An 11,987-nucleotide genomic window follows, 5' to 3' on the forward strand; every position below is an offset into this window, starting at 1 on the left:
GTGTATGTGTGTGAGTTTGGGCACGCCCCGGCGCATGCGTGCAGTTTGAGGACAACTTTTGGGAGCCAGTTCCATTGTCCTTTCACAGCGGGTTCTGGGGACTGAACCAGGTTGTCAGGCTTTGCCCACTGAGCCCTCTCACCAGCCCAAAACTTTCCAAAAAGCCCAGGCAACTCAAACAATGTCAAAAGCACACAGAAGGGCAGGCGGGATGCCTGGTGATTTCTTACACAGTGCTCACCCAGGCCTAACAGTCTAAGCGTGTTCCCCCGGACCCACGCAAAGGGGAACAGAGAGAACTGACTCCACACAGTTGTCCCTTGGCCTCCACCATGGCACGCGTGCTCACACATGCACACTGTTACCGTTCTGGAATAGTCCTCCAGGCATGGCTTGGTGCAAGTGTATGTATTACCCACACTCAGAGTTGTGGATAACGAGCCCACGGTGGCCGCGCCCTCAGGGATGCAGTGGATCTGCTTCCCCCGGCTTCCGCCTCCTCACTCCTCCTCTGCCTATTCCAGAATGAAAAATGTCATCTGTTAGTGGAGCATGAAACCCAGAAGCTGAAGGCCCTGGACGAGAGCCATAACCAGAGCCTTAAGGAATGGCGAGACAAGCTTCGGCCACGCAAAAAGGTACTGCATGGGGCTGGTGGGTACCATATCAGGGGTACCTGTCTGGGACATCTGAGGCCTCCCTATTTTTGGACTCTTGCCTCATGGCACCCCTAAAATTGGTCTGTTTCTGAGAAACAGAACCTGTCTGCCTGTCGTGCTGAGTGCAGCCATCTTTTCGAACCCCCGGGAATGCAGGGTGCTCCATATGCACCTGAGGCAGAGGACCTGCCATGAGCAGCAGTCGGTCACGCTGCCAGGCCTGGCAGCCCCCAGTGATGGGGAGTTTCAGGAAGTCATCCTGTGAGGTCAAAGGCCAGCGCCAGCAAGTTCACTTTCTGAATTGGTTTCCTGATGTGTAAATCGCTGTGCGTGGGCTAGGGTGGAGCTCAGGCAGAGCCCCTGCCCAGCATGTTTGATACTCTGGGGTCTGCCCCAGTACCAAAGCAAACAGACAGTCATGCACTCAGCAGTTTAAGCCACACTCCTCATCAGATGCTAATGGAATAGGGCTCCAAAGTCAGGGGTCTCTCCAGGGCATCTTCAGGGTCTCACAAGACCTGAGCCAGGCTGCGGTGGGCTCTTGGCTGTGGCTCTGAGGAAGGAACCCCTCCTGGATGGCTGAGGTTTTTACAGACTCCTCACTGCAGAGGCACTGTGCCCAGGCACTGGGTGCTCTCAGCACCTTGCCTTCTCAGGATGGGCTGCCCCCTCAAACTGTGAGCCGAAATGGAACCTTCTGCCTTCAGCTGCTTTTCTCAGGTATTTGGTTGTGGCAGGGAGAGGGTAACCAACGCAGCAAATATCACAGGCCTCACCACGGTCGTGGTTCGATAAGATTGAAGGGCCATCTAAAAGTCATTAACCCACAGGTTTCTTGTTTTGTCTTTGCGAGACAGGACTTCTCTGTGGAGCCCTGGCTGTTCTGGAACTAGTTCCATAGACCAGGCTGGCCAGGAACTCAGGAATCCCCATGTCTCTGCCTCCTGAGTACTGAGATTAAAGGTGTGCGTCACCCCTGCCTGGCCCAGCATAGTCATTCTTAGACTCTGAGGAGAATTATCCTTGTTACCCTTGACCTTGTGGCCCATGACCTTGTGCCTACGAGGCCTTATGTCCTTAGGATTTTTTAGCCACTGTGTACCCAGACAGGAGGCAGGCCATGGCCTGCTGGGATTTCTAACACTAAGCCCACAGGTACTCAGTGTTCCAGTTGGCTCTGGCATCAGGGAGTGAACGTGCACCTGCCTGTCTGACTCTGGGCAGCTGTTTCCTGCGCACATCCTAAGGTTCTGGAAATGAGCAGTCATCTCTCCTAGCAGCTTCCTGTGACCTCAGATGGTTTCTTGGGCTCCTGGAAGCACCATAGGCCAGTGCTCGGAGAGTTGGCCCTGCACCCTGCCTGTGGGACTGCCTCAGGGCAGGATTCTGTCACAGCTGGCAGGAGGGCCCAGAGGTGCCGGTCCTTTGTGCTCTCGCATTACACCCAGCAGCCTTGAGCTCTGTCTCCCTCTTATATCATGTCCTGTGGAGTATTTTTAGAGCTCAGACGGCTTCCTTTTAAGCAAGTGCAGACTTCCTGATTTGCTGGGGTCACTGTGAGGACAGAATGGGACCTCGGCATAGTCCGCTCTCCCTCTTCCTGGCCCTCCTCACCTTGCAGAGTTAGACTGTAAAATGCAGACATGTTATCTACTATAGGCTGCTGTTAGCACATTGTTGCCAGCCGGCTAAGTCTGCCCCATGTGTTAATAAGTTTGTTTAGAAAGAAGCTCACTCATTTACCTTCTCTGTGGCTGGTTTGTTTCGGGACAGCAGCCGCATACTGCAGTAGGAACTCTGGCCTGCATAGCGTAGCGTCTTCCCTATAGGACAGGGAAGCCGCTGCCCCATGAAATCTCAACACAGTCACATAACCAAGGCCAGCACAATGACAACACCATTGACCTTCCAACAGGGGTGGGGGAGAGATCTCTCCCACGGCCTCACTCTAGATGAAGAGTTAGAGGTAATTAGATGGCTGCTGAGAGACGAATTCCTCCTCTCCAGGGATGGGCCCCCAGAGAGGCTGTCTAACCCCAAGCAGTCCTCTCTAACACTGCATGCATCTGAGCAACAGTAAGTGGACTCAGTGGGTGGTATCCATGCCTATATGAGTATCATCTGTATATATCCAGGATAACTAAAGAAGCCGTGGGTTTGAGAGGAGGTGGAGGAGGACACCTGGGGAAATGGAAGAAATGAGGTAGATACAGTTAGTACTCATGTATAACGTTCTCCCCCCCCAAAAAAAAAAATATATATATATATATATATCAAAAGTTTAAGTTTACTACGTGGTACACAGCGGGAGACAGGCTGCTGCCTGTGGCTCTTGGAGGCTCTGGAGGAATGCTTGTGGTAGGCAAGGGACAGCGGGACTTGAGTCACAGGCTTCTGTCCCTGCTCAGCACCACATGCCGAGCATCCCTTCAGCAGACACTGGGAACCAGAGTGCTTTGGGTTTCAGGTCCTTCTCCAAGTTTGGGATATCTGCATATGTATGATGCGATGTCTCGCTCCGGGTAAGGCCACGTTAGTTCCTTCTCTTGTCTTGCTGTGCAGCCCCAGACGGAAAGGCTTATTTTGGCTACGCTGATGTTTGAGGTGCTGATCACACCATAGAAGCAGTTAGCAGGAGGCAGGGCTGTTATAACTCTCAGGTCCCCTCCCCATGACCCTATCTACCTTCACCAGCCACACCTTCCACCCGGCCAGCTCGGGGGCTGAGTATTCAGGCACTTGGGCCTCTGCTGGGGTGCCACACTCACAACCGCCAAGTCTGGACAGACTCGGTTGTGTCTCCCAGGTTCTTACATGCAGCTAGAAGGTATTTTTGGCGTACCCACCTTCTGATTGCCACCCAACCTGTGAGGTCAGAAATGTTGTCTTTCACTAGGATACTGAACTAGCACTTCAGAGTTCAGATTTTAGGATATCTTGAACTTTAGGAGTGGGGGCGCTTAGCTATTCCTAGCTTTGAAATTGGGCGATGTACTCAACTACCCTGTGTCTAAACCACAGCAGAACTGTGACACCTCCAGCAGGGTCACTGGACCCCAGAGGTCACACACTGGACCCCTGGGTGCTCACACACTGGACCCCAGAGGTCACACACTGGACCCCTGGGGGCTCACACACTGGACCCCAGAGGTCACACACTGGACCTCTGGGGGCTCACACACTGGTCTCCTGAGCAATGTGGTTTACATATGTAGCAATGAGCCAGTATAGTAATTTTCAGGGCTTTAGGGTGCTTTTTGAAACAGGGTTTCTCTGGGTAGCCCTGGCTGCCCTGGGACCCTCTCTGTAGACCAGGCTGCCGTTAAACTCACAAATCCACCAGCCTCTGTGTCCCAAGCAAAGGTATGCGCTCTGCCACCACCACTCAGCCAGGTCTTGTTCATTTACCTGCCAGCCCTTAAGTGGAGATTTGACATAAATCCAAATCCAGTCTCCCCTCCCACGTGGCGCCTGATCGCGTGAGGGCCCGTGCTCCAGGCTCTTCCGCTTCCTTTTTGAGCTGGCACTCCTGTTCCAGTGCCCTTAGGAAGCCTCTCTGGATCTTGTTTGTCTGGATAAACAAGCCCAAGGGAAGCCCCTGTACGGCTGCCAGCTGGAAAGCCGTCCCCCCTCATTACCTGAGGAGCTCAGTCCCCACGTATCAGGATCAGACCCTCAGAGGGACAGGCACACGTCTTCCCAGCAGGTGGCGAGTGTCCTGACAGGGGGTGAGCATGTTGTCACCCAGCCATCTCTGACTTTCTTGCTGTTAGATTCCCCTACTCCCACCCGCCAACCACCCCCCGCCTGCTTTTCTTTATGCGGCTCATTTCCCATCAGGGGAAACCTGCCTGTGCCCCTTACCCCTTAACAAGCCGTTCCTCAGGGTTTGCCCTGGGCCTGTGAGCAGTTCAGGAACGTGTGTGGCAGGTGGAAGGGGTACTTACTTCAGGGAGAGGAAGGAGAGACCTGGGTGGGAGCTGTCCCGAGAAGGACATGCTGTTCTGTGATTAGAACCATTGCCATCCCACGGAATACCATCTGCTCTCTCTTTCCCCAGGCCCTGGAAGAGGATTTGAACCAGAAGAAGCGGGAACAGGAAATGTTCTTCAGACTAAGTGAGGAGGCAGAGACCAGACCCACCACACCCAACAGAGCCAGCAAGTTCTTCCCCTACAGCTCTGGGGATGCTTCCTAACACACACATGCCTGGGCTGTGGTGGGCAGTACAGCCACCAGGGCCACCAACCCTCTACGAACAAGTGACTCAGGACCTCTTCCTCTTGCTTCTGTGCCAGCTCCAACTACTCAGCACCCCAGTTGTCCACAGCACCACCCCAGTGCTTCTGATGGATGACCTCATCCCAACTCAGATTCCCATCACCTAGAAGTGACCTGGGCTGTTGGGGTCCGGGACCGAGCGGGATGGGCATACCCCTCCTGTCTGCCAAAACACCAACTCTACTGTCTGTGGGCACAAGCGCTACTGCTGACATCACCACGAACTCATCCTTATTGTGATCCTTGTGGTTTTTTTCTTCTCCTTCAGGAATTCCTCACAGTGTTGGAAAACATCCCTCAGAGCCATTTCGCTTCTCAGCAGCTAGCTGTCAGGGGTGTCCCCATTCCCCTGCTTCGCACAGCTGACTTTGTGCTCGATGAGACGCTGTGTATGTGGGGGTAGGGAGTGGGGAAAGGGAGGCCAGAAATATTCATTCTGCTGGTTTCTGACATTTTATGCCATCTCATTTTCCCTCTCCCTGTCACACACACACACACACACACACACACACACACACACACACACACACACACAAACACACAACTCGGCCCTCCTGAGCCTGATCATAGGACACGGAGCACGTCAGGTGGAGCAGCTGGTGGGGGCATGCTGAGTGCTGGCCCCAAAGCCCAGAGAAGGCACAGGCTGTACTGCAGCCTGCCTGCCACTCATTTGGCTGCACACAGGATCCTGTGTTCAGGGGTAAACTCCCCTCCACACTTGTCTTCTGCTGCCTAGCGCATGCCAATCTCGCCCTTGCCCAGTTGTCGGCAAGTACTGGGGAAGGCTCCTGACCTTTGACCTTTGCCCCAGTCCTGCACTGGAGTCCCACTGTACATTTCCACTAAGCCAGACAGTCCTTCGGACTTCTCTGTTCAGGAAGAGATGCTTCCCATCCCTGGGAACATGCCGAGCTCAGGAAAATGCCAAGCCTCATGCCTGGGCCTTTGGGTTGCTCAGGTAGCCTCCCAAGATGCTGCGCCCCATAGGCTACCATGCCCAGAAAAGCAGCTGGTTCACCCAGCCTGCGTTCGCTGATAGCGCCTCAGGGCTCGGTTAAAGCACAGGTAAAAGGCTGGCTGCTTTGGATACCCTCCTTTTAGACAGCATCACCCCAGGGATTAGGATGGGATGGGTGGGGGCGGGGGACCTCAGCAGTATTTCCCCATCACTGCCCCATGCTGAGACAACCTTCTAGGACGTTTCCTCAGATGCTGACTGGGTGCTTGGGAGGGGAGTGGGCTAGTAAAACAAAATAGGAAAACAGGTCTTGGGACTCCCAGATCTTGTGTGCAGTAAGGAAGCTCACAGAGCCCTAGGAAGACGATAGTTCTCAGGGTAGCGAGCGTCAGCTTGCTTTCAGGCCGCGCACTGAGGAGTCTCGAGGAACAGTTGACTTCTTTCTTACTGGTGCATGGGGGCTGGGAAACACGAGTTGTCAGAGTGCAGCTGCAGGACTCAGAGATGGGAAGTGGGCAAGGCCACGCCCTGCAGGGCTCTACCATTGTTTACAATGTACTTGGCTGCATTTGGGGGTGGGGGGAACTTGACAGTGGCTATTAGGCAAAATGCCGGTTTTGTGGTTCAGGTAACAGTCTTTGACCACTCCCTGACGTCATTCATACTGTCCTCCTCCTTGTTGCTTCCACACTTGGTCCCACCTGAGCTCTGGTACCTCTGCTGTGCCTTTTTTGAGTGGGGTCTAGCCTTGTCTTCCAGCCTCATAATTTAACCTAAGTGCAATGCCTGCCACCGACAAAGGCCCGTGAAGTATTCCTCATGTCCTGTGCTAACGTTTTCTGTATAGGAACAAGCAGAAATGTCTTTAGCACTGCGGATATAACTAACTTATATTTCCCTTCACGAAGGATAGAAGTAATGGGTGTGTCATTTCCAACGGTCATGTATAATTTTGTAAACTGTTCTCTGCAAACAAAAAAATGTAAATATGCTTCTAATAAAATAATAAGGTAATTTGTCGTTCCTTCTGGTTGGGAAGGGAAAAAACAGGCGTGCTTCCCATGTTTGCTCAGCAAGGAAGGGTTTACCCTCTGAATATGTAGGAGCCTCCTCCATCAGACAGCAGGTCAGACCTCGGCGTTCCTGATATAACCCCAAAGAGAGAGGAAAGAGGCCATATTCTCTCTGGCCATTCATTATCATTCTGATTAAAAGGCAAACGTTGGTTAACAAACACCCCCAGGTTCGTATGTTAACGGACTGGATTTTTTCCATAACTCTGATAAGGAAGTGGAACGGAACCAGCGTCAGGCTAATCTCAGGACATGGCTGAGGATACCTGCGGAATTCAACCCTCCGGTTGAACTCTCCCACTGATGATGCCGACACACCTCTCTCCAGCTGGCACTGCTTGCCATCAATGCTGTATTTTAAAAGAGTTTTTCAGGACAGACTTAACTTGGTGCTCAAGTGCCCTCACATGCGCAAGGGTCTGGGCTCCATCACTGATTCTAGGGGGAGAAATAGAAATATAGTCTGCATTTGCCTGTGCCTCTCAATAACACTGCTTGTGCTCTTACCCTGGGATCCTCAGAATTCAGGGCATCTCCCCATTTGGTTGTCAAAAGATGTGGTCTTTAGTTTTCCTGCTTGAAATCGAGCGTTTCCCTTCTTGGCAGAGGTGGCAACAATCCTGAGGATGTTTCCTGGGGAAACCATGGGCGTTCTACCCTGCACCGTTTTTTCCTCATTTTTGCAGCATAGTGCATTTCTAGGTCCAGTTTACTGTGTCTGTCCGTGTGCCTTGTTACTTGTGTCATTTATTAACCGTGTAGCTACAGTTTTTCTAAGCCATTGATACCTGTTTAACCTGACGGTCAGTCTCATTTGAAATGAACATTACGTCATTGTCGCACGTTTTAAAATATTACTTTGAGAAGGACTTCGAATTCATTGTGGAATAGCAAAGGACTTCATAGCACAGAAAATAAACAGCAAAAACAAAACGAAACAACCAGTCTGCTTCTGCTTAGCATGGAGCTGCTGCTGCCCTGGAAATCTTGTGACCAGCAGAGGGCAGGCCATGGCCATGGTGCTGCATGGTTTCTGGACTTGGACTGTTGGTGTGGACACAGCATTGACTGCTGATTGCTTCCTGTCTGGTGGACGTAAATGAGCAGGCAGCTGGCATGCTTGCTATTAAAAGCCAGAAAAGTGAGTTTCCAAGAATTCAGGAGACTGGCAACCCCCCAGGGCATTTGGAGATGTGGATGACTTGGGAAATGAAGTCATCCTATGTTAATTGACCCCTCTCAAAGCCAACAGCGGTGGAACGCGTGATTCCTGGATGCTGTCTTCAGCATGCTCACCCTAATGGAGACATAGACTTGGGAAAACAGCATCAGTTCAGACAGACGCTGCCTGGGAGAATCAGGAAATACTCCCTAGGAGAGCCACCCTGTCTTGGAGGGTAAACAGGTCTATTCCAGAATGGCATGCACTAAAGATGTCTGGATGTGGCTTATCAACAAAAGGCTAGAGAGAGGTTGGGCCAAACAAGAATACCAGGCCAAGACAGCTAGCTATCCCCTAAGAGCCGCGGGAACAATGGGGAAGAAGACGCTGAGAAGGACTGAGGAGTCATTGTACGGGTCCACGGAGCATTGAGATTTTAGAAGGAAAGGAAGGATTGTGAGATCTTGAGGTGATTAGCAAGACTTTTTAGCAGAGTCTGCATTCAGAGGCACCACATACTTCTGTGGTACCTGAGGTGTCTATTTAGTCTGGCTAACAAGGACATCTAGCAACCATCAAAACGGAGCTTCTCTGCCCAGTGGTGGCAGAAAGGTTCAGACTAGTTCTAGCACTGAGGACAACTACAGAGTCTAGGCCAGAGGCTGAAGCGACGGCAGCTGCCGCTCTTTCAGAGGACCTGAGTCCAGTTCCCAGCACCCACATCGAGCAGCACACAGCTGCCTGTAGCTCCAGGTCTAGGGGGTCCAAAGCCCTTTTCTGGCCTCTGTGGGCACTCAAACACGTGTCCATCTGAACATTCATAAATGACAAAATTAACATTGGAAAAGAGGTAAAGAAGCAGGGCGGTGGCAGCACAAACCTTTAATCCCAGCACTAGGCAGGCAGAGGCGGGCGGATCTCTGAGTTCCAGACCAGCCTGCTCTACAGAAAGTTTTAGGACAGTTAGGGCTACACAGAGAAACCCTAAATGAAAACGAAAACAACTAAAATGAGAGAGAGAGAGAGAGAGAGAGAGAGAGAGAGAGAGAGAGAGAGAGAACTGGGTGAATGGGAAATTCTACTCGAAGGCATATGCAGGTCACACAACAGGGAAGGGCTGCCTGGCCAGGATCCAATGGGGAAAGGGGTCTGCATGAAGGGATTGGGTGGTTCACCCTGCCTGAGTTCCCAAGCCTAGACAAAGCAACAGAGCTGAGTTTTTGACAGGTCTTCAGGGCTGCAAGTGCAAAGAGAGGAACCCAGGCCCTGCCAAAATGCCCGGCGGAAGGGACCCCTGTGAAGCCATTTCTTGAACTCAGACTGCAGAAAAATCAGAAGTGGTGAAGGTTTGGGCTGGAGTTCCATGGTTAAGTCCATCGAAGTGGGGGGAGGGGTTGGAAAAGAATAGGGGGAGAGGAGATGGGGAGAAACAAGGAGAAGAGATAGGAGTAGAAGGTAGGGAGGAGAAAGAAACAGCCCAATAGGGGGTCTCAGTACTGGAATGGCCTGACTTTCACAAACTTGGTTTGCTCGACCAGTTTTGAGGCAACACGAGATGACTTGAGGTTTTCAGCAGGTAGCTGAAACCCAAGGATTTTAGAAGAACCAAGTACCATAAGCCACAAGAGCGAGCTGGGTGCCAGGTTTTAACCTTTATATTTGAAACTTTTCCTCATCCAGATCAAGCTTGAATCACACTGAGAAGCATGGAGCAGGAAGGAAAAACATAGGCTGGGGTCGGAGCCCAACCGTAGGATGCTGTCCTGTTCTGTGTGAGGAAGCTGTGTGAGGTGGGGCACTGTCCAGGCATGTGTGAGGCCCTGAGTTCTGTCCACCTCTACCACCCCCCCCCTTTTAAAGTAAAGTATGGCTGGACAATACTTAACTAAACCCATGGCTCGGATCTCGCTGTAGTCACTGGGCAGAACAGACTGTCAGTCTGCCCGATGCCATGTGACTGTCCCACCTGTGTGGAAACACAGCAGAACAAACATATGGCCTTCCCTTTGTAGTGAGGAACCTCGGAGGAGGCCATGTTTTAAGACGGTGAAGAACAAGACAGTGGCTCCTCCAACAGTTCCCCCCGAGACTTAGAACATTAAGCCCTGATCAAATGATCGAAGGACGAGCTTCAGGCTGTGGTGGTGTTGGGGCTACTGATTACCACAGCGGACCCAGCCCATCAGGATAACAGTCTCCCTGCTCACTAGGCTGCATCTCCCCCCACCCCACCCCCATCCCCCGAGATGAGAGAGGCAGCCAAGGAGGAAATGGAAGAAGGCGTGTGGTGGATGCTGTGGGCGCTCCTCTAGGCTCCCCCCTCCTGGACAGGAGATAGAACCCAGAGCCTTAGGCAGAAGCCCTATTGCTGAGCTTCTCCACGGCAGTCCAGATCCCCTTTTGTGGTTTGCTCTACCCATGTTTGTGGCTTTTGTCTTAGCAGTCCACAGCAGTCCCTGCAAAGGGCTGCTTCGGGGACTACCAAGGAGCTTTGTCCACAGACACCGAAAGGTAAAACTGCCTGGGAACAAACATCCGCCCACCCTGAAATGGGTCTTAGGCAGGCACCCAGTGGAGTGGGAGTATGAAAGGCCTGCTCCCTCACAACAAGTCGGAACAAACCCCAAGGCGTGGTTGACAGTCTTAAGCTCCCCGTGGGATCAAGCTGTAGCTCTCCCGCTCCCACCTCCCACCCCTTGCTCTTCCTACCCCTCCCTCTCTGGCTTCTGTTCAGTTTCCAGTCTCCCTCCAGAGGGTTTCCTTAACAGAGCACCTGCACTCAGTTCCCCAAGGACTACTTAGGACCTGTGGAGCTGGTATCTCTAAGAAACGGTGAGGTTTTGGAATCGGGGCACAGTGGCCCGACAGGGCAGGACTCTCAGTGATGGTAAGTGGGATCTCGGCACACCCAAATGCTCTAACAGGAATACGGCATACATGCCCTCTGGTAAATTAGAGTGGGTCATCCCGGCTTGCGCCCCAGAAGCAGTGATAAGGAAGACTACAGAGTTAATTCCTTGTCGCGGGATAGTTGCCGGTTTTATTTTTATTTTTTATTTTTTGGAAGAGTTAAAACACAGGCTCAGGTCAGACGCTCGTCACTTTAAGGCAAGATGTGGCCGTGTAAAGCCTTCCTCCGCAGCTTCCGGAAAAAAAAAAAAAAAAAAAAAAAAAACTGTTGGCTGGGGATTTAGCTCAGTGGTAGAGCGCTTACCTAGGAAGCGCAAGGCCCTGGGTTGGTCCCCAGCTCCAAAAAAAAAAAAAAAAAGAACCAAAAAAAAAAAAAAAAGAAGACTGTCATCGGCCTAGTAATTAAAGAGTTGACCTCAGTTCGTCATGGAGATGTTCACACTCGTGCTTATCACAGCACCTTTCACGACAGTGAAGAACTGGAGCTGACGTAAATGCCCATCAACAGGTGGATAGGGAAAGAGGGGGTCTAGATACACACTGGAATACCAATCAGCCCTGAGAGAGGAAGGACTCCCTCTACATAGGTGGGGATGGTGAGACGGGCACCCAAAGGGAAATCCTGCAAATTCTCTTATTGGTGGGATCTCCAGCAGACCTGGGGTTTCAGCGGTAGGGGAAGAAGAAATGGCAAGATGATGACCAAAGAATACAAAATCCTAAGGAGGGAGAAACATCACCTCTTCTCTCCAGTCTTTTTGCACAGCCTGCTGGAGGGCCAGCCAGGGCTGGAGTGTGTTCAGCTAGCAGCTCTTCGGGGGAATCTGTGTTCCAGGACTGTGATCACTCATATTTGGGTCCAGAATAACCTGTTTCTTATTCCCTTTGAAAGGAGAGCTGGGGGTTGGGGGTTTAGCTCAGTGGTAGGGCATTTACATAGC

At 51.8% G+C, this 11,987-nt stretch overlaps 1 protein-coding gene across 1 annotated transcript in view; it reads left to right on the plus strand.

Moving 5' to 3' along the window:
* The window catches only part of Stk10 (serine/threonine kinase 10), an 88,454-nt gene extending 83,289 nt beyond the window's left edge, over nt 1-5,165 (plus strand). The window contains exons 18-19 of the mRNA XM_032912813.1: nt 525-638; nt 4,720-5,165. Coding sequence (XP_032768704.1) covers nt 525-638; nt 4,720-4,857 — 252 coding nt within the window. The 3' untranslated portion in view covers nt 4,858-5,165. The remainder of the gene's footprint in view (nt 1-524; nt 639-4,719) is intronic.
* Nucleotides 5,166-11,987: the final 6,822 nt, after the last annotated feature.

The sequence above is a fragment of the Rattus rattus genome, chromosome 9 (genome assembly GCF_011064425.1).
Source record: "Rattus rattus isolate New Zealand chromosome 9, Rrattus_CSIRO_v1, whole genome shotgun sequence".
Taxonomy (NCBI): Eukaryota; Metazoa; Chordata; class Mammalia; order Rodentia; family Muridae; genus Rattus; species Rattus rattus.